Source organism: Mytilus californianus, unplaced genomic scaffold (assembly GCF_021869535.1).
Source record: "Mytilus californianus isolate M0D057914Y unplaced genomic scaffold, xbMytCali1.0.p SCAF_8, whole genome shotgun sequence".
Lineage (NCBI taxonomy): Eukaryota > Metazoa > Mollusca > Bivalvia > Mytilida > Mytilidae > Mytilus > Mytilus californianus.
In genome coordinates, this window is record NW_026262734.1 from 103,126,459 (window position 1) to 103,149,641 (window position 23,183).

The 23,183-nt window shown below is 31.8% G+C and overlaps 1 protein-coding gene across 1 annotated transcript; it reads right to left on the reverse strand.

Annotated features, from left to right (window-relative positions):
- Positions 1 to 2,120: 2,120 nt before the first annotated feature.
- LOC127711299 (uncharacterized) lies at positions 2,121 to 19,725 on the reverse strand. The gene is made up of 13 exons (XM_052217290.1): positions 19,584 to 19,725; positions 18,493 to 18,638; positions 17,322 to 17,414; positions 15,974 to 16,130; positions 13,861 to 13,906; positions 11,365 to 11,523; positions 10,430 to 10,485; positions 8,010 to 8,147; positions 6,897 to 7,068; positions 5,764 to 5,871; positions 4,625 to 4,837; positions 3,742 to 3,949; positions 2,121 to 2,215 (listed from the first exon to the last, which is right to left on the reverse strand). The coding sequence occupies exons 1-13, from the start codon at positions 19,682 to 19,684 to the stop codon at positions 2,178 to 2,180; spliced, it is 1,635 nt and encodes a 544-aa protein (XP_052073250.1). The 5' UTR covers positions 19,685 to 19,725; the 3' UTR covers positions 2,121 to 2,177.
- Between the last annotated feature and the right edge of the window lie 3,458 nt (positions 19,726 to 23,183).

The following is a 23,183-nucleotide window of genomic DNA, read 5'->3' on the forward strand; positions in this document are numbered from 1 at the left end:
CAATTTAAAATAAGTTTAAATATAATATAGACATGTAAAGATCACCGAGCCTGGATCATCTTATACATTCTATATGATAGATAAAAGTACTCAGACTAATATATACAAGTAAAGGCTAGTCAAATCCAATTTAGCATACATTAACAACTCGAGTAATATTGTACAACTTCTAAATATTTGTTTAGATGTTAATAGCATATATCTGTTTTACATGTTTTAATCACTGTTTATATTATTTATCAACGACCTACATGTACTACAATGATACGCAGATTAGAAAAAAAACATAAATTGACCTGATAGATACTGCGAAGATAGTCTATAGATTTGTCTACCTTTCCGGATACTATACTAGTTATTAATTGCAATAATTGCATTATCATATTAAGTTATTATTATTGAGAGCACACACAAATCATAGCAAGTTGCTTTTTTTTTTAATAAAAGAAAATAACAGTTTATTGGGAATCAATTGTAATAGTTGGTATGCAGTTATAAAAGCTTTTGCATATTATCCTCCTCCTACGGACATTATTTGGCCCTGTGCCTTCAGTCATTGATTTGGAATATTTTGCATTTTTTTCTGGTTAAAGTATTATATTCTAATATCAGATTAGTTTCTTACTACCAAATTACACACAGGCGAGACATATCTCTGTGTCGATTGTTTGTTACTGTCAGTTACATTTCTGTGTGTATCTATGAGTGAAATTTAATATTTTTTTTACAGAAATGTCGTTTTCATTAATTATCTGTTTGCATTCTGACCTTAGGCTATGATGCCAATACATAATAATATCTCGTGATAAACGTTAAAATCTAAAATTAAGTTTTATTGTGACAACGCACATAACACGTAGTACTAAATGATTAAACTAAACATTACACCATGAAAGTATTGTATTGTGAACATTCCAAACAGCGTATATGGACCGTCTCAAAGACATATACATGTATATAACTGCGTGATCATTATACTTGACATTTTAATAAATAAACATTCACATCAAAATGCCTACACTTCCACATAAAATCGTACTGAAATGATACTGAGAAAATCAGGAGTGAAACATTATGGAAAAAAAATATTACCGTTACAGTACTGCAAAAAATCAGTACTGTAACAATACTTACAACTCCATACTATTACAGTACTGAAAAAAATCCGTACTGTTACAGTGCTGAAAACGTCAGCAGTATTGTTACAGTACTGCAAAAATCAGTTCTGTAACAGTACTGAAAAACTCCGTACTGTTACAGTAATGAAAAAATCATTACTGTTAGAGTAATGCAAGAATCAGTACTGTTACAATACTAAACAAATGTGTACTGAATATAAAAAAATAAGTCACTGTACAAATATAAGTACAAAATTCATCAGTTCTGAATTAAACGAAAGTACAACATTACAATTTTATCATGTAGCCGTTCAGTACTGATTTACAAGAGGGTAGAAAAGTACAATTAAAGTGTGATATAATTCTTCGTAGTGTCGTATGTTCTATCAAAAAGCAAATACGGTTGTTGGAATATATTAATGATTTTTTCTGCAATCCAATTTTTCGTTTTTTCACATTTCTATCTACGATTGAAGCTGTGGCCTGTCCGAACCAAAGACTTAAACAAGTACCTGTTTCTGAATAACCCATAGTAGATACAAAATTCACCAATAAATAGGCGTTAACCCTCTAACATCGTGCAAAAGATATATTTTGATAAATATATTTTTCTTATGTGATCCTCAAAAGTAGCCATCTTTATCAAAAATGTCCAAAACCTTATATTTACGAAATATGAGGAGTAATGTAAGTACATTTACTTAAAATGTAACTTTTAAGTAGTCAATTTTGTATAACCATTTGTCTTTGAAAAGTGTATAAGGTACTATATAGATAACACATACATGACATAGCTGAGAGGGTGATAGAGCAGATTGTTACCCCGAGAAAACATTGTCAACTGAGGCGAAGCATGGAAGTATTATATTGAAAATTGTCAACATGATACTTCCATGGTTTGGTCGAATCTAAAACTCTATTGGATAGATTTTTCTTTGGCAATCATCCAATATCTCTTTATTTTATCTCGAAGATAAATGATAGGAGTTTATAACATTGGCTCCATTTTAAGTTTTATTATTTCATAGGTGAGATTGATCACTAGAACCTGTGTGAGTATTATCCAAAAGCAACCTGTGCGACATGGACTCCAGAACCTGCAAATGAAACAAAACTCGATCAAATGAATGCTGTTTAGTAAGTATTGATCTAAACTAAAAATGGAAAAAAAATGAAAAGCAATAATAGCAGTACCAATAAAACTGACACAGTAAGAACCAAATATCTACATATCATTTAAAATAAGGCATACTCACTTTAACATTTACATTCAGGATGACAATTACAATATAATTGCATTCTTTTAGTATACTTAGGATAGAATATGTTCTGTAACCCCAACCACACTTATTTTTTTTAAACGATGAAATACGTATTTTTATATTTTTTTAAAAGGAGAAGGGACATTTTTCCTATATTTGTTCCATCCATTGGCAGAGGGTCACATTTTAAAAGCTATCAAATCTTACTACAGCGACTGTATTATAATTTTTTATACTTTATAGGCTTAATATACTGTTCTCAAACTTCCCATATTTCCATAACATGAAATGTTATTAAGCGTTCGATAGAAGTACAAGGAAAAAAAGGAATCCTCATTATTTATATCTAATCTTTTATATCGGCAAGTCGCCAATTATTTTTCAAAATAATGCGTTATCACCTATAGGAAATAATAACATTAGAAGTTTATAGCTGTTATATTAGGCCTCGTTTTATAATGAAGCCACAAAAGTACAATATTTCATGAACAATGTATGCACGAGGCGGATTTCTTGACTAAACTTCATGAGGCACGATCAAGACCAAATATTCAAAAGGCAATATATATATATAAATCTCTACATACGTGAAGAGCAATTTAATCAAATTGGTACGAGCTCAACTTTTCCCGAAAAAGTTACGACTGATTTTTTTTTTTATTATTGTTAAACTGGGCCTCATTGGTGAATGTAAACACATCAAAGCCAACAAACACAACATGTGTTGTCATGTTATGTTTAAGAAATAACCAAAAACGCAGAGTCTGTCTCAAATCATTAACCTCGTCAGTCGTTGTCTTATGTTATATCTTAATAGTTAAATTTTGGATGAAAAACGTCTTCTGATTTGCTGTCTATCAGCTCATAGACAGAATTTTGTCATGTGACCGTGAGGTCATCGACGTTTTTTTCATCATTTACTCCTTAACAATTGAATTTAAAATTAAATTAAAAGGAATGACTGTACAAAAAAAATGTTCTGTCTATTCGGAAATAACCTAAATAATGTGGTACACCGGGTTATTCAGTGTGCACCACATTTTGATGTTATTTCTTCATAGACAGAATTTTTGTTACAGTCATTCCTTCAATGTTCGTTTTGTTATTTTGAGAATTTGGTGTTGATGGGAGATCTTTGATTGTTCCTGAATAATCTATTGCCAGTTTTAGGAGCTTGACATATTATAAAAGCATGTGTCTATTGCTAAAAACTAATTTTCCCTCCAGGTGACTTTACATTTGGTTTTTTGTGTCTGTTGATTGTTGAATAATTTTCATTGCATCTTGGTTTTTTCATATCAAACACTATTAATCTGGCGGAATTAAAACAAAAGTTGATACTAGTTTTAAAAACGTTTTACCTGTTCCTCTGATATGAAATGTTGGGGTTGCACCATTATGGTCTAGAGTAAAATTTTCAGTATGAATAATTGTATTTTGATGGAGCAATGTCACCTCGTAATCTCCTAAGAATCCTTTAGAATGTATAGTCGAAGCAACTGGGTGGACTTCATTGGTACGCCAGGTTTTATGGAAAAGTTCTTGGTACTTTCTTCCTGCGGCATTTGGCTGTAAAACAAGATGCACAAGATGAGTTTACGTGTCACTTTTAGTGAATTTGCTTATAGTTTTGCTGGACATATTTAATAGTGTGCACTAGATATTTCTGCAATTGGTCGCATAATAATGAGGGTATGGATAAGGTTTACAGATTAGAGAATAATGGACAACAAGTGCAGAATAAAGTGCTACAAAATAAAGAACAGTGAAAATTGGGGGGGGGGGGGGGGGGGGGGGGGGGATAAAGAATAGAGAATAATGGAGTACTAAAATATACCAAATAGAGAATAATGGACAAAACAAATAAAGAATAGGGAAAACTAATCTAAAAAATTAAAGAATACAAAAATGAGGGATCTCCACTAGACCATCCACATAGCTAGGAAGTCAACTTAATATATATTTCTTTGTAAAACCTGCTTTTCAGGTGATTTCGTTTTTATCTACTGTATCCTTTTTTCAATCTAAATTTGCGAAACTCGGCAGTACTTTTTTAATAACACGGTATAATACAGTTTATGGTATAATACCATTATATATTTTTGCTGATAATCTTACTGAACTAGTTGATACTAATGAGGTTCAGATACATTATGTAAATAAATTTATAATGCCAATCTATAGTTTAAAAACTTTTAAATAATAGCTATTAGAATTTGAATTTTAAAAATAGAATGTACTCACCACAACATTGTTTGACGTCAAGGCTGCAGCATGATCATGTATTGACGAGTCTTGAAAACCCCAAAATACAATTCCATGAACTGATGAATGACTGAAGTATAAAGTCATGATGTCTTCTAAGACGGCAGCCTTTTTGTTTTCGTCTGCCTCATGAATTGTCAGTTCGGTGATCCAGAGTGGTAAGTCAGCTTCCGCTACCTTATCTACTCGGTACTATGACAAATAAATAACAATTTGTGATGTAAATAGCTTTGGGCTTTGCTCATTGTTGAAGGCCGTACGGTTACCTATAGTTGTTAATTTCTATGTCATTTTGGTCTCTTTTGGAGAATTGTCTCATTGGAAATCATACCACATCTTCTTTTTTTATATTTATAACTCGAAGAACGTCACCTCAACACAGTGTAGATATAGAAAAGGTTTCAGTAGGCATGAAATGATATAATTGAATTTTCGCGTGTGATCGATCAACAACGACTTGTGTACAATATGTAGACACTTTGCCATTTTGGAAGATCTAAAATGGCCCTTTTTATGCATTTCGGTTTATTTCGTTTTTGTCTCGTTGGCTTATACTCGTCATCTACTTATATTGACATCTAATAAATAGTTTATAAGCTAAAATGAAAAAAGTACATTAATGAAAACGGATTCACCAGATAGATACACATGAACCATGATTTTACATTTCATAAAACATTAAATACATAGATTATAAAATTGAAAATGGAAATGGGGAATGTGTCAAAGAGACAACCACCCGACCAAAGGGCACCAATGGGTCTTCAACACAGCGAGAAAATCCCGCACCCGGTGGGGGGCTTCAACTGGTCCCTTAACAAAAATGTGTACTAGTTGATTGACTTCTTTCTCGTCAAATTAATTTTAAAAAAAAAACCGTTGTGATTTTAAAGTCCAAAATGTACAAACACAAGACCAAATGAAGTTGTATTCGTCGTCTTCCATGCGTCAAATGAATTATTAAAGTATTTTTCTCCGTTATTTTTCACTAATTTTCAACTTTAAGCTAATGATTTTATTTAATGATATACAATGTAAATATGATATTAATTCAGAACATTTGTTATTTCATAATTTTCCGTATTCATTATGAAAAGAAATTTTATTTTTGACCATACCTTCACCACGTCAATACTACTTGGAACTGAATGGAAGTGACTCTGTACACCAAGTCCATAAATAGGTACACCGGAAGTCTTAAAAAGTTTACCCTGGTTTCTATATGCCTGGATTAAAGAATTGGCCATATGTTTGCGTAATACATAAACGTATTTACATGAAAGAGCACAAGACAAAATACGTCAGCATTTCAGAACAATGTACGTCACTTATGAAAATGATATCAAATATTATAGAACAGTAGCTTACAGGTCTTAAATCTCGTACAGTCATTTAGGTAAAATATAAGATAAAAAGCAAAACTTGTAGGAATTGCATAAACCCTAAGCAAATCAAGCCTGTTCGTATCGACAAAATTAATAAGTATGTGTGTTGCTAAATTTTTAAAGTACTGACTTTGAATTTAAAATTCTTTTTGTGAATTTTTAATAACCAAATACGTATTTCGTGTCATAAATCGTCCAACGCACTTTACACATTAATACGCATTAATACCATTTAGAATTTATACAACAGGTTAAAGATATTTTATCATCTCTGTTATTGATAAAAAACCTAAGATAAAACCCCAATCCCCCTCCCCATATCTCTCGGATTTTTAGGGGATTTCGTATTGCTAGATCTTTATTTCCTTTAGAGTGTTTTGTGTACGGTTATTTGTCGTTTCGTAGTTATCTTTTCCATCTGTGTGAAATCTGTTTGTATGCGACTTATGCTTTTTGATTTCCATTTTTTTTTCTTCATTTTTTATCACTATGTTTTAAATGGATTTCTCGCTTTAATGTTCAATGACATTTCATCTCATTGTTCTACAACATGCATTTTGTATTGATATCACTGATCGCTACTTCTTATTCGTCATGATAAACATGGCGCTTGCTAAAAAGAGAAATAAACTGCTTACCCTTCCGAGGGACATGCATTCCAAAATTTTTATGGGTTGGATTCATGTTATTACAATGTGGATTTATGTTATTACAATGCAATAACAAAATTTCAATGTAGTTTTTTTTTTGTAGACTGTTTGTCTGTTTCTCGTTTTTGTTATGTCATGGTATTGTCTCTGTTTATTCGACGTAATTCCCTTTTCATAGATGTATATCCCCATCCCATTTCGGAGATATATACGTACTGTTGTTGCAGAGGAATCCATTACGATGTTAAATTCGTTCAAAAACAGTTTCATGTTTTTATCTTTTAATCGCATCCATTCAAACATATTCATTGTAATATTAGGATTAGACCTGCGTTGTTCATAGAAATCACCATGTAAATTCTCATTGTTTACGTCCCAGTGTTCAACTCTAAAAAGGAAATGTACCTATACTAAATGGAATACTAATACAATTTATAAAAAAAAAACTATATTTGCATGATATATCAATGATATTTTTGCATTGTGAAGGTCGTACGATGACTCATAATTGCTAACATCTACCATATATAGTCTCTGGTGGATAGGTCTTTTATTGGCAACCATACCACATCTCCTTAATATATAGTATGAGTATAAGCAATTATATATATATATAGCAAAGTTTCCCTTTTTTCTTGACTGAAGTTTTTCGCAGATTTTAAAGATTGTAAAAGTGTTAGTTAAACGATAATATGCTGAAACGCATCAAAATTCACATTCAAACAGATTTAAACCGACTCATCTTATTTCATGTTAGTATTATAATATGATTTTTATTGGTGTTTATGCGATCGAACGCTATACAGTGTGTTTTACTTTAAAACACTTGGTGCCGGGCTTTATTGAAACCTATGGACTTACAAACCTATCTCATATCCATCCCGTCTCTGCATCGTTTGTAAGGTTTGTTATCAATAATGAAAAATTGAATTATTGGTGAAGATGAAAGGAGAAAAAAAACATAAATTTTAAATGCGCAAACATTGTTTATCATAAATTGCTTTAAATATTCAACTTTTTTATGAAACTCCTGAACCAAAAAAACCCATATGTTTTGGAATATCAAGAATAGAAAAGAGACTGGAAACGGGGAATGTGTAAAATAGACAGCAACCCGTCCAAAGAACAGTCAATTTTGAGGGATTGTGTTTATGGGGCTATTAAAAATATATAACATAATAGATTGTGGTTGAGACGATATATATGTTGCACCAAAATTTAGATATGTGTATTGATAGCGTATTCAACGTGTTACAAGATAATAGTTTTGGATATAAAACTCTCATATCTGCAACTTATGAAATTGTTAAAATCATATCAGATACGTACTTCCCTGTTGTATGTAGCATCATTCCGTGAATTCTAGCATGCATGGCATTGTTCAGATCTGATGAAGTCATATTCAAAATCCATTTTGGACAATTGTGTTTTACTCCCCAGAACATATTATGACCTCTGACCTTCATTCTGAAAATTTCATACGTTATTTACTTTGAGATAAAACATGCATTAACGATGCAAATGTACATTCAATATAGTATTGTGTAGAAATTACTTGAAAAAAAGATAATTTCACCATACATACGAGATGTTGTCTAAGATGCATCCTCCATTTACCAGATTATCGCCTCGGTATTCTCGAAGTGAGTACGAAGGGAAATGGGTTCCATTCCTGTCCGCTTCAAATCAAAATCTTGAAAATCTATATTTGCATTTACTGCCTCTTCGCTAAGCACGCGGTATTTAGAAGTAAGAGCGAAAACTTATGAAGGGCCGTTCGGGTCATAATTCATTTTGTTACACGTACGCTAGATGTACGCGTAACAGGTCGTTCGCGTACCCTACAGGTACACGTAACACTTTGTTCACGTACCCTAGAGGTACACGTAACGCTTTGTTCACGTACCCTAGAGTTACGCGTAAATATTTGTACACGTACTCCGGAGGTACGCGTAACTGTTTGTTCGTGCAGCTAACCGCAACAGAAAACCTGTCATTCCTTTACCTAAATAATGGATTATCCGTGTCAACATATTTCTATTATCCCCAACCTCAAACCTCTTGCAACTGAAGGAATAAATGTTTTGTGTAAGGAAAAGTATAAGTATTCACCATAAAAAAAATCCCAATGAAATGAATACAGATATCTAAAATTTTAACGGAAAGAAATTAATAATATCCATTAAGGATGTGTATTGGATAAGGGAGATAACTCTGTAAAAACTGCTTGAAATTTGGCAGCAACCAACAACAAAACAAATTATACTGTTTTCAATGTACACAATCTGTTGCCAACATTAATGTTTAATATGAATAAATAAATAATTTTAACCGAGTATAAAACTTTAAATCAAGTAATTGAAATGTTCTAAAAATGTCTGATTTAATTGATCAATTAGTATTCTCACGCAGACGAGTTCATTTCATGTGCATAGGGTATAAAGGTTATTCCGCATACGTATACAAATAATTACGTGTACCTCTAGGGTACTTGTACAAATAGTTATGCGTAACTCTAGGATACGTGAACAAAGTGTTACGTGTAACTCTAGGGTACGTGAACAAAATATTACGTGTACCTCTAGGGTACGTGAACAAAGTGGCACGTGTACTTGTAGGGTACGTGAACGACCTGTTACGCGTACCTCTAGCGTACGTGTAACAAAATGAATTATGACCCAAACGGCCCTTCATAAAAACTAGTCGGCTCGATGTCAGAATGATGTGTCCGAGTATGGTGACATGTCATCCTACGTACAGCACTTTGAAAAACTGGTTCAGTATGTTGGTCTAGTACAAAGCTGAGATTGTATTCAAATCATAGTTTCGTGTGTTTGTCCTGAATATGCATTTAATTTGTCACTCGACGTTAAACAGCCGTCAAACAATCCATCTTCTTTCTAACAGAAATATTTACTAGTATGTCATTCCGTTTATCCCATGGTTTGAATAGATCAAACGGAATTACATGATCATGTTCTGTTTCTTATAATCCATACAAATGCATTTTTATTTTAATTAATTTTAACATTAATTTAATTCTAAAACTACGATTATCATTTGACGGTTTAGACTGTCACGTTTACGAGTTTATAGTCTAATCGCTCGCCAAACCTTCGATCTCATGAATGTCATATGAAGGTTTTTTCCGGAAACACGTGTCTTTGGAACGGACATTAATATTATACTTTTGATCAACCACCAGTTGTGTTTATAATTAAGACGTGCACTATATATATTAATCTGCAAAATTTCGTACATCTACATCTGCATGTGACGCAAGATCTGTTTACCCTTCCGGAGCACCTGTGACCCCCCTCCCCTGGCCTGGTTTTTGGCGGGGTTCATGTTGCTCAATCTTTTGTTAGTCTTTTTCTGTTTTTTGCCATGGCATTGTCAGTTTATTTTCGACTTATGATTTTAAATGTCCCTTTGGTATCGGTTGCTTTTCTTTTGCAAATCACTGGAAATATTGCAATTAATAAATACTTTTCAAATTCTTGTGGTTTGAGATAAAAACGTTCCGGATTTGGATATATTTGTGGTCCTTTTTGGAGGGATCTGCTCAGTCGTCAACTTTAGTATTAGTTTTTCAACTTTCAAAGCATGTATGCTTCGATCATCACTGAACGGAAATTAATTGTCGGAATTCGTATCTGCTGCGGTATGTGTACCGGTTTATAATATTATATTAGTGTTGACTCATTTTGTAAATGTATTATATCTATATATTTTTCCATTTAGCCTACCCTTTAGAACGGAGAAGGTTTACTGCTGGAATTCCTCTATTCCAGATTGGATGACCCTGTAATATATGTTATTTAAAATTCAAATATAACATGTATAAGGTACACAATCTATTACAAGACCTATTAATTAAATCGTTTTTGCATTAACACATCCCAACTAGTACCGGGAATGTTTTAACCTACATGAAATAAATTGTCCTTCCATTAAAGAAAATGATTGAAAAAACACCACAGCAAGACAAAATTGTTGACAAAAATCCATAACCTTTCGTTTAATAGTTACACCTATCTTTCTTATTTGAGTACAGAAAACCTGTGCAAAAAACGTTTTATATCATGGCTGGACCTTAATAAAATTTAATGCATTTTAAGTTTTAGAAGATTAACTTTTATTTACCTAGTTCCAGCTATTAAAACTTTCTTAGATGTCTGTTCTCAGAGTAGATTTTGTGGTGTAAACATGGTCATATTTGTCAATTCTTACTGATGAATCTGAACAATATCATAACCAACAAAATATAAAAGTAAAAAATAACACTACGCAAATAACTAAAAAGGCACTAAAAGAACAATAATTTTTTGAGCTGCTAAATTAAACAGAAAGATGTTGCCTTTTTAGAATAAAATAAAATTGTTTCGATCATTTAACCATGATTTGGTTGTATTGGGTCAGCGCCGTAGTTTCATAATAATTCGACATAGTAATTAATGCATTTAAGAAAAGAGGTAAAATGGTCTGTTGGTAATTTAAACCAACTAGCAATAATAAAACATAAAAATTGAACCATTCCAACTTTTGTGTGTGTACCCCTCCTATTAAGATAAAGGGAAATTAAAGCATTCTTGGCCAAAATAAAAACAGAAAAAACCACCATTCCTTATATAAACGGCCAAGGGGTTACACAAATTATGACCCAAAGGTAGCAAATGTTTACCTGTGTGAATTCCATTAGCCTCCATTTAAGATTGTTAGCAATAGTAGCCCATTCAAAGTTGTTATATACGAAATCATGATACGCCTTTTGGTTCTGGTCCATCATTATATCTGCACGGACAGCCGTACCAAAGGCAAAGCTACTCTTTACTTGTTTGATCTAAGAAATGTACATGAAACACTATTATATAAATAGCATATAGCTGGAGGATGATAGAGCAGATTGTTTCCACGAGAACACATTGTCAACTGAGGTGAAGCCGAGGTTGATAATGCTTTTTCGAGGCGAACCAATCTGCTCTATCACCCTCTCTGCTATGTGCTATTTAATTTATTATACTGAATGTTTTAACTATAACGTCACACACACAACAACGCAACAGTTATCGGAAAAAAAAACATCAGAAGTGAAGCAAGACAATTTTTCTTTCGTTTTGGTAGTCTATTAAAAAATTCTTCTGATGTCAAAATGTAGACCTTGGGCATTGTCTTTAATTCATTTGTGTGAATTCAATTCACTGTCCTTTAAATTATCGATATTTGATCGGTCTCCACGAGAGGGTGACATTCAAAAAAATGTCTCCCGCTGAGCCATTAGATAGAGTATATTATCACCCTCATATTATCCAATCAAAATCTGGCATTTTGACGTGAAGTTTATAAATAAAATAATATATTAAAACAATTAGTTTTAAGATTCAGTGTTTCCCTTCTATATTATTTGCCCTTCCATTTTTTTCGCTTCTAACAGTTCTTGTGTATTATTATCCAGATAATAACTTTAATCCAAACAGTTTTAAATCTGATTAAAAACGTGATGAGTTTGAGGTTAAAGTATCAAATACTAAGTTATTGTCCAGTTACAAAATGATGTTATAGATAGCTGTTATATCAGCATAGAGACTAACCCGAATAATTCAATCACTCCTCGTGCTCGACTCTCCCACTCGCGAGTGCCTGAATTCTTTATACTATAAAAAAGCGTCGCGAATGTAGAATTTTGATTAATGGATGATAACAACCTTTTGCAGCTATACAAAATAGATGGATTACAAATACTAAAGATAAAATATAATAAACGAGTCAACAATGACAGTGCAAGGTAGTTACACATTTCATCGAATGCAAATTTGTTACATTTCATAATTCATTAAACCATTGTGGTGACGTCAGCCTATTCATTTATCGTGGATTCTTTTTCTAGAATCAACGCTTCCTAAATCTGCCGCTGAAATTGACTCACCAAATTATATTCAATTGTTTCCTTTGTGTGCCTAATTTCATTAAGTTTGAATTGGCTAATTTACTGATTTCTGTTCACTAATGGAATTAATTTAAAAACTTACCTTTAATTTTTATATGCCTTCACTGGGAGTCGAACCCTTCCTTGAAATCTGTTATGTGTGACTGACATCAACACATCGACGAAACCTCTCGGCTACCAATGGGTTACACTATAGAGCTATTTTATATATTTAAATGAACATCTGATATACATCGGTTCATCGGACACACAGGGCTTGTTCCTTTATATAGACACAATAGGCAGTCGTATAGTATGAGTTGGTAGCCGCGAGGTTAGCATGGTTAAAATCAATTAAAGATAGGGATTTGTCGGTTAGGTTCGAATCCCTGTATTCTCTCTGTTGTTCCAATTCTTATTTTATTCTGTTTTTTTTTTCTAATTTTGCATGTTATAGTGGATATTTTTGTAATAATAGCGAGTTATTGGTTTTTTTTTTTTTTTATTATTATTGGCTATTTCACGTGTTTGAAACAAAAATGATTACATTATATTTGTCAATTTTTGTTTTATAAATATAGTATGATTTCATCTGTTTTACTACATAATTTTACAAAGGTTTGTTCGCAAATTCCTATGCGAGAAAATCGTGATGTGCCTAGAGTGCTAGAAAAATTTCGATAACATACTTATTATATATACTTTATATATGCTTTTTGGTCGGGTTGTTGTCTCTTTGACACGTTCCCCATTTCCATTTTCAATTTTATAAGAAATAATTTCGAATATGTCTTATTTTGTATAAACAGATAATATTCATATGCCTGGTAATATAAAGATTTTTAAAGGTAGAAGTGTTATATTTGTATTTTGTTAACCAATTAATTGTGATCTGAGATTTATCATTGCATCGTTGGACACGATGACATGGTTATTTAAACTCACTTACAATACCTTCTAATTAAGAAAAGGCTTTAATTTTGAAAAGAAATTAACACAATAGTTTAAGTTATAGATACAATGGATAAGCGTAGATTCATGAAAAACAAACCATTCGCCCTCCGGGCTCATGGTTTCTTTTTCAAGAATCCACGCTTATCCATTGTATCTATATAACATAATTTACAGTATATATAGTGTTTGTGTTGAAAAAAGTTGAATTATGCTCAAGTTATTCGAGTATTCAAGTATATTTTTCACATAGAATATAGTAAATGTAATAATTTGTCAATCGTCCTGGAGTTCTATACTTACTTCAATTTTAAAATTACTAGTATCAGCATTGTCATGATTCTCAATCCTAAAATGGATAAACTTCGATGTGTAAAGATTTAGTTTTCTTTTGTAGTGTACAAAAAAATACATAGAAAAGCATTACATATCCTTTATTACCTTTGGACTGATTATGAATTTTGCAGAAGTTATATCTGAATTGTGAAAGAAATCAATAATGAAAAAATCTGATTTTTTTGTTTGTTTTGCTTCTCTAAAAAAGGATAGGATGAAATCAAAAAGAATCTTATTTTTAAATGAGACGAATAAAGTTATAACAAACTGACAAAGAGAAAAAAAAATATCTACAAACTTCCATTTTTCTAATATCCATTATTAAAAAGCTCTAAAACGAGCCTTGATATATTTTATGCATGAACAATCTTATTTCACATTTATGAGGGTCTGGATAGGGGGTCCTTTATATCTGTATTGTTTCATTTTTTGGGGCGTTTTTCTTTATCTTTGAAAATAACGCTTATTCCGTGAAATTCTATTTTTTCTATTAGGTTTATTTGTATCTACATGATTTCTTTATTCTGTAGATGGTTCATTCTGGAATCAGTATGTTATTACCTAATTCTTGCATTTGTCACAGATATTCTTTATTCTTTTGAATCCCGTTATTTTCTATTCTGTATTTTTTTTGCTGATTTTACGCTATTCATTAATTATTCTCTATTCTGTTAACCCCATCTAGACCTTCATTCATAGCCTGTTTCGGTTGGCTGTATCACCGACTTTTGGTAACCCATTTGTTTCCCTCTCAGTTTATGCGCCTTTGAAATTGACCCTGCTTAACCGAATACTTTTCTTTGTAGGAGTTATCTCCCCGAACACTGTTTTCCTTTTGAGTGCATCTCCTCCGTAACCGTTAAAGAAAGCGACAAATTTATTTTACCAAATTGCTCTTTATTTCCTCAGGATGTTTTGTCCAATTTTGACCGAAGCGATACGTAAACTCCATATGAGAGTTATTTCCCCTTCTGTATTTGACATAAGGGATATATAAATGTATAGCATGAATGGTAAGTGATAGAGACCTAAGGTATATTGATTTAAGTTCCTTGGTTCATTTAAATGAAATTGAGGCCAAGGTCAAAGGTCAAGGTCATATTATAAATTTTGACTTTTCCTTGTTATTTGATCTCCTCTGTCACTTTAAAAGATATATATAAAAGAACTAGTGCAAAGTGTTTGCCTAATTGTGATTCAGATATGATACATTTGGTCTGAAACAATCCAATAATATCTTATAGGAGTTATTGTCCCTGAAATGATTCAATTTAAGGTTAATTGATTATTACTCCAACTTTGTACATGATAGAGCCATAGGGTCTTTTGCAAACTGTTTGTTGACATATGACCTTGAAAAAAGTCAACCGGAAGTGACCTTGAGTGAACCGGAAGTAGTATTTTTTGCACTTATTCCATGGAAAAGTACCCAGAAACCATATATTTTTTGAATGATCATACATTTACCTATCATTTGAGACCGGAGGTGACATTTTATAAACCGGAAGTAGCATATTATCTTCCTTATTACAGGCATAAGTATATACAAACTATATATTTTTGGAATCAGTGTGAATAAAGCTATCATATGAGACCGGAAGTGACATTTTCTAAACCGGAAGTTGGCAATTATCTCCCTTATTTCAGGTAAAAGTATATGGAAACCACATATTTATTGAATCAGAATGAAGAAACCTATACTTTGACGCTATTAATAGCTTTGATTAAACCAGAAGTAGCTTCCTATCAATCATTTAGGAAATTGATGTGGAAAAACCTTCAATTGTTCTTTGAACAATTGTTTTTTTAATTCTACTCATTATTCTTAATTTGTAATGATTGTGAGTTTAGGCGGCTGTACTAGGTGATATGACTATAAAACTTAGCAATGAGTTTGTTATAGACTGTTTCGTCAATGTATTTAAGTATCAATTTGAAACTGATCTAGTATCAAATCAATAATGTTACTTGTAACGTGGATCATTTTTGTCACAGGCATTCTACTAGTTGTTGATTCGTTAACCTAAAATGAGTTTTATCTCCTTTCTTTGTTAGTTCCAAATCTAAATAATGAACGTACTTAATGTTGAGAGGAGCTTTCCTTAATTTTTCAATCCTTGCTTGTGCCTCAGATTTCCAGTTTGAATTTGGTGTTATTTCTTGTAATGTTGCATCGTCCAGTAAGTAGTTGACCTTAGCTTCGCTTATTTCAATATATATGGTTATACTGTTGACACCTATGAATTTCAAAAAATGTTTCATTATGCTTATCATATCTATATCGAAGGATTTATCAAAATAATTTGAAAGAAACACCATAAAAAAGTTTTCTTGATGCAATTTTCAATCGAAGGTCTACGAATAAGTAATTAAAATAAACGTTTCTATGATAATTATAAAACAATGCATGGTCTTGTGACAATTTTAGGCCACACAGATAACATAGAAAACAACCCTAAATTAATTGCTTGTACAAATTAGGGATGAAATTACAAACAATAGAATCAGTATGCGCTAAGACATTACTTTTAGCATGTTATTATTTTTTTTCTAATAAAACAGATAAACAAACCGTCACTTGTTTACCGCAATAAAAAGAAAAATCGGCAAGTAAATCATTTGGGTAAATTTGGTTTCAAATGAAAGCTTACGGACTTGGAATCACCGTAGAACCCCTGTTATAAGTATATCTTGATTAATAAACAAATATATTAAATTATTATAGGAGGGCATATTTGCACTTTGCTCAGATCAGAACTGCCTGATTTTGTACTATTTAACTTCCAGGAACCAGTGCGCTCTAAAAGTTATTTTTCAGCACATCTCAGGATAGGTTTTATCAGTCACTTTATATTTGATTGAAAAAAAAAAACGCTATAAATTGCAGGATTTAACATTGAAAGCAATGGGGATATGAATTAGTGTTTTTATAACTAATGGCATTTGAGAATAGTGAGAGTAAATTTCTCTTGATTTTATATGATACATGGACCTTTTTCTAAAAATCCCTTTATCTTTTCTACAATTTAAAGTATCAGAAATGTGTATGTTCACTATAAGTTTGTAACGGCTTTTTTGTTTTCCCCCAAATATGAACAAATAATAAATGGCTTTAGAAGACACAAAACTGCAGTGTGACAGATTTTGGCCAAAGTTAGGTATAAGAAATGTGTATACGAAAATAATCTTGTCTCAAACAAATTTATGGAATATATATGAACACTTTCGAAATTCTGTCTATGAAACTGTATCCTATAAGGTCTTACAAATGTGAACTCCAGTAGGCCGAAAACATTCTGATTTTGCCCTTGTGAGATAAACTAATACAATTTGTAGAAGATGAGAATTTGGATTTGCCGTACCTTTTTATAAGTTGCTCAGTTTTGATTTTTCATTTATTCGTTTTCGTTTCTTTCGAATATATTTACCATTCGGAACATGAAAATCACCACCTATTTCTTGATAACCAAAACTGACTTGCTGCATCGGTGAGTAACTTATTCTGACATAGTGAACATGATCTACAATAGAACATATTATAAGAGGTGTACATCATATTATTGTAAGAACGATAACTCTTTTTATTTTTTTTAAAGTTCGAAAATTTAAAAGTCCAACCTGACTTATCGTTTTCACTTCATTCAATACAGTTGCCAGTATAAGCATGATCCGAAATGCATCCGAGCAAAAGTTGAACTTTGTTGATCTCTTTTTTTAATAACGGCGTCACTATAATATGTACTGTAGTTTTGGCAGCACTCTTTAAACTTTAATTATTTTTTTTATAAATAAGCATCGATGTAAAGACTTTTCAAAGTGTATGAATCACAATTCACATTTTTGAATCTTTGAACATATAGAAAGCCAATGAATAAAAATAAATAAAATAACGAAACATTTTAGGGTCAGGGTTAGGGTTAGGGTTAGGGTTAGGGTTATACCACATTCATTATAGGAACTGACTGTTCGCCAATAATAAAATGTTCTTACAGTTGAAAAAATTGGTAGGCTTTACACAATAAGTTAACAGCTCTTACAAACCCTTGGTTAGTTCGTTACATTTGCTATTCCATTTTTTTGAACTAGATCATGATTTTGGATTTTGGAGAAAGCATACGCATAAGAAGACAAAATATTTAATTTGTATGAAAATTTGCATGTGAACTTTCTTAAATTCTTATATTATAATGATGATTAATTGATATTTAACTCCAGTGGCTGATATTACATGAATATTAGTGCAAAACATAATAATGTAAAATGAAAATCAACTGCTTTGTACTAGACCGAATTTGCCACTGGCCGTTAAACAACCAACAATCAATCAATCAATTGTACAAGACCTACACGCTGAGCAAGATGTTTAACATGCTAGCTCAGATGGTTGTAATCGGTTGGATATGTCATCCTATCCAGACACATTTGTTTGCCTCCCAACTACCAGTCTTTGTTAAAACGTGTTTATGTCGCGTGATTAGCGGATAATCCAAAAATACAAATGTTTAATAAGTTCGACACAGCAGGGGATCGAACCTAGGAACTCTTTCATTCAATGGTAGCAAGCTAACACGAGATCACCTCAAATCAAATCTTACTTACTGTTTACTGAATATTTGAACTTAACACTGATATGATGGTACATATATCCTGGGACCAGGTTGAGGAGTTTTAAGTGTACATTGAAGAAGTAATTATGATTCGGTTGTACGTGCACCGTCTGTTCAACTCCGGCCCATCCTGCTCGCCTGAAATATTCAGTATGCCACAGTTTTTGTATTCACACACATATAAACGGTACAACACTTAATATTTAGTAGTAACGATCTTATAAATATTGCAAGAAATTAAACAAAAATGTTTTTGTTCTTATAATTCTAATACTGGTTTGCATTTCGTTCACTTGGACACACATGTATTTTGTCATATTCAGTTGGATTGTTTGTATCTTTTAAGCTTGAAATTGACTGTTTGTGGACCTTGAAATACTATTTATTCCAGTACCTATCGGCCTTGTCAACTAAACAGAGATGAATGGACTTAATTAGACTGATGTTTTAAAGTGTTATCTTGCCATTCCTCTGCAATTAAGGTTGGCGGTATATGGACGATGTTGACATCATTCTATCTTAATAGGTCAATAGGTCTTCAACGCAGCGTGAAAATCCCTCACCTGGAAGCGAGCTTCAGCTGGCCTCTAAACAATAATAAATACTAGTATGCTTATTCCTGAAATCTTAAAAAAATAATGTTTACCTACATTTCATAAATAAAAATAATGATAACATGAAATGCAATACATATCGTATCATTTATGTAAATATATCAACCGAATATAATTTTCGTGCTATACAATTTTATATAAGTTTTTCAAGAGGTTGCCTACATAGATGTACTGAATAAATATCTAAGTTGACCCTTATATAACAAACCCAAATGCTGACATGTAAATGTTGATCAGTTTGTACACATGCACTTGTCTCTGTAAATTTCGTTTACCTATATACTTAATAAGTAAAGGTATGTAGGTGAAACAACAGTTGCAGAGTTATAAAGTACATATGCGTTTTATTTATAAAGGCTGCCGATAAAAACTTGTAAAAATTTATAAAGCAATTCATCAAAACTAAGGGTTGGATTGAGCAAATAAAAGAGATATTAAAGTTGTTTAATTGAAATAAAAATAAAAATACCTGTGAGAAATCATTATACTTTGCTTTCCATTCAAACTATCGTGCGATATACTAGCAGTGCAGCCATTACAATGCCATGGGGCAATTGATGAACCTTCCATATTTGCATTTTGCACAATTTCTGCATGAGTAACAGTGCACGCAATCGCTAGAATCAACACAGTGAACATTGTGTATATACTAGGCGATTGATTTCAATAGCCTACGAATTGTGATCCACAATAAATAGATAAGTAAGTTGTGTGAATGTGATGTACATTAAATGTGTGTTTGCTGTTATGGAATGCTTATCTGGGTTGAGAATATATGGACATCTACTAGGTACTTAATTAATTTCATATAGTAAATACGTTCTTGTTTGAACTGTCTTATAATTTTGTCAGAGAGATTGCGGTCAGATCTTTATTTAAAAGTTCTGGTAAAAAGTCTATTCTAAATAACGCTCTTTCAACATTTTTCTTGGAGCATATAATTGTTCCATTACTATTTGCTTTGCGTTAATTTAAAGATTAGTGTTGCATTTTATTTAGATGATTACATAACACTTAATACAATCATAAGTGAAATAATGTTGAACAATAAGTATATACTTTAAATTTCTTTGAATGGTTGATTATATATATTGTTTTCCTGTCTTCAAGTGGCTTATATTGTATGTACATTCAATCTGAACATAATTATTGGTCCATTTATATAATTATGAGAATTATCATAAATTCATACTATTAGACCGTTGGTTTTCGTGTTTGAATGGTTTTATACTAGTCATTGTTGGGGCCCTTTATAGCTTGGATGTGAGCCAAGGCTCCGTGTTGAAGGCCGTACTTTGACCTATAATGGTTTACTTTTACAAATTGTGACTTGGATGGAGAGTTGTCTCATACCACATCTTCTTATATCTATCTAGTGATTGATTGATATGCTAACGTAGCCTTTCATTCGCAAACTTGAAATTTAGTCCTTGGGAATTTTCTTCGTTTATGAGTGTCGACCGAGCGCTACCACATGTATAAACTCCTTCTAAATTGTCTTAGTTTATTATTACTACAATAGATCATAAAAGACAATATCCTTGAAAATAAAATTGTAAATAAATCTACAACATTCTGTTAATTAATATGCAAATTAAATTGACTTAAATAACCGAACTGAATTGGAAATCCCGATTCCTTGGTTCTCAGTTCGTAATTTTGGAAAACAACACAAATGATAATGACCTTTTTACGCACTTTTTATAAAATTATCATCTGGCCATAGACAAGAAAAGGTCAACAAAGGAAATCTAAAATCATATAGTGTGGTAAGGTTGCTCTGAAACAATACATCAACCGACCAACAAAACAAAGTATTTAGCACAACTTTGCCTGGTGTAGTTGTCAAAAAAAAAATCTAAATCTTGACGAGTTAATACATGTAGTTGTTAATTATAATGAGACAGTAACTATTATTTGGACGTTCTGAACGTTAAAAACTTTGTACACAAAAGAAAAACCACCAAATACAAATATACTATGAATTGCAAGTATATGCGTACAATGTATTAGTAGTGTCAACTGATTAGATAAGTGATCAATATCTTGAACTAGTTGCAATCTTTTGCATTGTTCTCTACTAACCTAATTTTTCAATATCCAGACAATCAGGAGGATTTATTTGTGGTCAGGTTAGTGTAAAACTAATAGTTTTTTTGTTTTTGTTTTGTTTTGTTTTGTTTTGTTTTTGTTTTAGTTTTTTTTTTTTTGCCTATATTACAACTACAACATTTAAGGTTTATATTAACCATGTTAACTATTTGACAAAAAAACATAATGACGATTTTAATCTATGATCACGATTTTTGATTTCGAATTTCAAAATTTACTGTTTGGAGGTTCTATATTATCCTCCGTAAGTTATCTACATTGTTTGTTTCATAACAATAAGATATGTTTATCGTTTTACCAACTAGTTGTGTTGACCTATTAAAATTTTGAGACCAATCCTTATTCGTTGAACTCGCCGTTATATTGTCCAATCTTGAGTACGCCATAAAATTGCATTAACAGTTTGAGTTGTTTTGTACATTTTCAATATATAGAAGTCGTGCGGTATGTAGAGTGATACAATTTTCTACACCCAGTAGCTTAGTGGTCAATTGCAGTGAAGTGATGGTTTGATATAAAAACAAAATGCATCAGGTTATTTGATTTTCTCTGTCATTGAAAATACTTAAGGAGACTTTTTGAATGTCGATGTTCGCTATTCAAAATGAAACATAAAGGATATGTTTTATCAATTCATGATATAATATCGCTACATATGCATAACTAACCCAAAGCAAATAACCACCAGTTTAATTACTGTTCTTCCGCTTAAAGACACTGTTAGTGAGGCCTTCAACATTGAACAAAACTGCCCTCTCACTGCAAGTTGAAGACAGCCCATAATACAGGTTTAAACAAAAGTCTTTCTTTTCTGTCAATATACATCTGCATCGGTCTGTTCTTAAACCAATAGAAGAACTAATCCTACAAGTACAAGTGTTCCTATACACTATGATTACAAATATTACAAGCCTATATCATAAACATGTCTGCTTCTATTGCAACAATCACGATGTTGACTTTTAAAATGTACTAAATGTACTTATATAAGTGTAATTAAATGTCATTCTGAATAGCAAGACCTGTGTATACGAAATATTTAAACCATTGTGGTGACGTCAGCCTATTCATTTACCGTGGATTCTTTTTCTAGAATCAACGCTTCCTAAATCTGCCGCTGAAATTGACTCACCAAATTATATTCGATTGTTTCCTTTGTGTGCCTAATTTCATTAAGTTTGAATTGGCTAATTTACTGATTTCTGTTCACTAATGGAATTAATTTAAAAACTTACCTTTAATTTTTGTAATTTTTATATGCCTTCACTGGGAATCGAACCCTTCCTTGAAATCTGTTATGTGTGACTGACATCAACACATCGACGAAACCTCTCGGCTACCAATGGGTTACACTATAAGTGTCTATTTTATATATTTAAATGAACATCTGATATATATCGGTTCATCGGACACACAGGGCTTGTACCTTTATATAGACACAATAGGCAGTCGTATAGTATGAGTTGGTAGCGGCGAGGTTAGCATGGTTAAAATCAATGAGTTAAAAATAGGGATTTGTCGGTTTAGGTTCGAATCCCTGTATTCTCTCTGTTGTTCCAATTCTTTTTTTTTCTAATTTTGCATGTTATAGTGGATACATGTATTTTTGTAATAAAAGCGAGTTTTACCGTTGTTTTTTTTATAATTATTGGCTATTTCACATGTTTGAAACAAAAATGATTACATTCTATTTGTCAATTTTTGTTTTATAAATATAGTATGATTTCATCTGTTTTACTACATAATTTTACAAAGGTTTGTTCGCAAATTTATATGCGAGAAAATCGTGATGTGCCTGGAGTGCTAGAAAAATTTCGATAACATACTTATTATATATACTTTATATATGCTTTTTGGTCGGGTTGTTGTCTCTTTGTCACGTTCCCCATTTCCATTTTCAATTTTATTAGAAATAATTTCGAATATGTCTTATTTTGTATAAACAGATAATATTCAT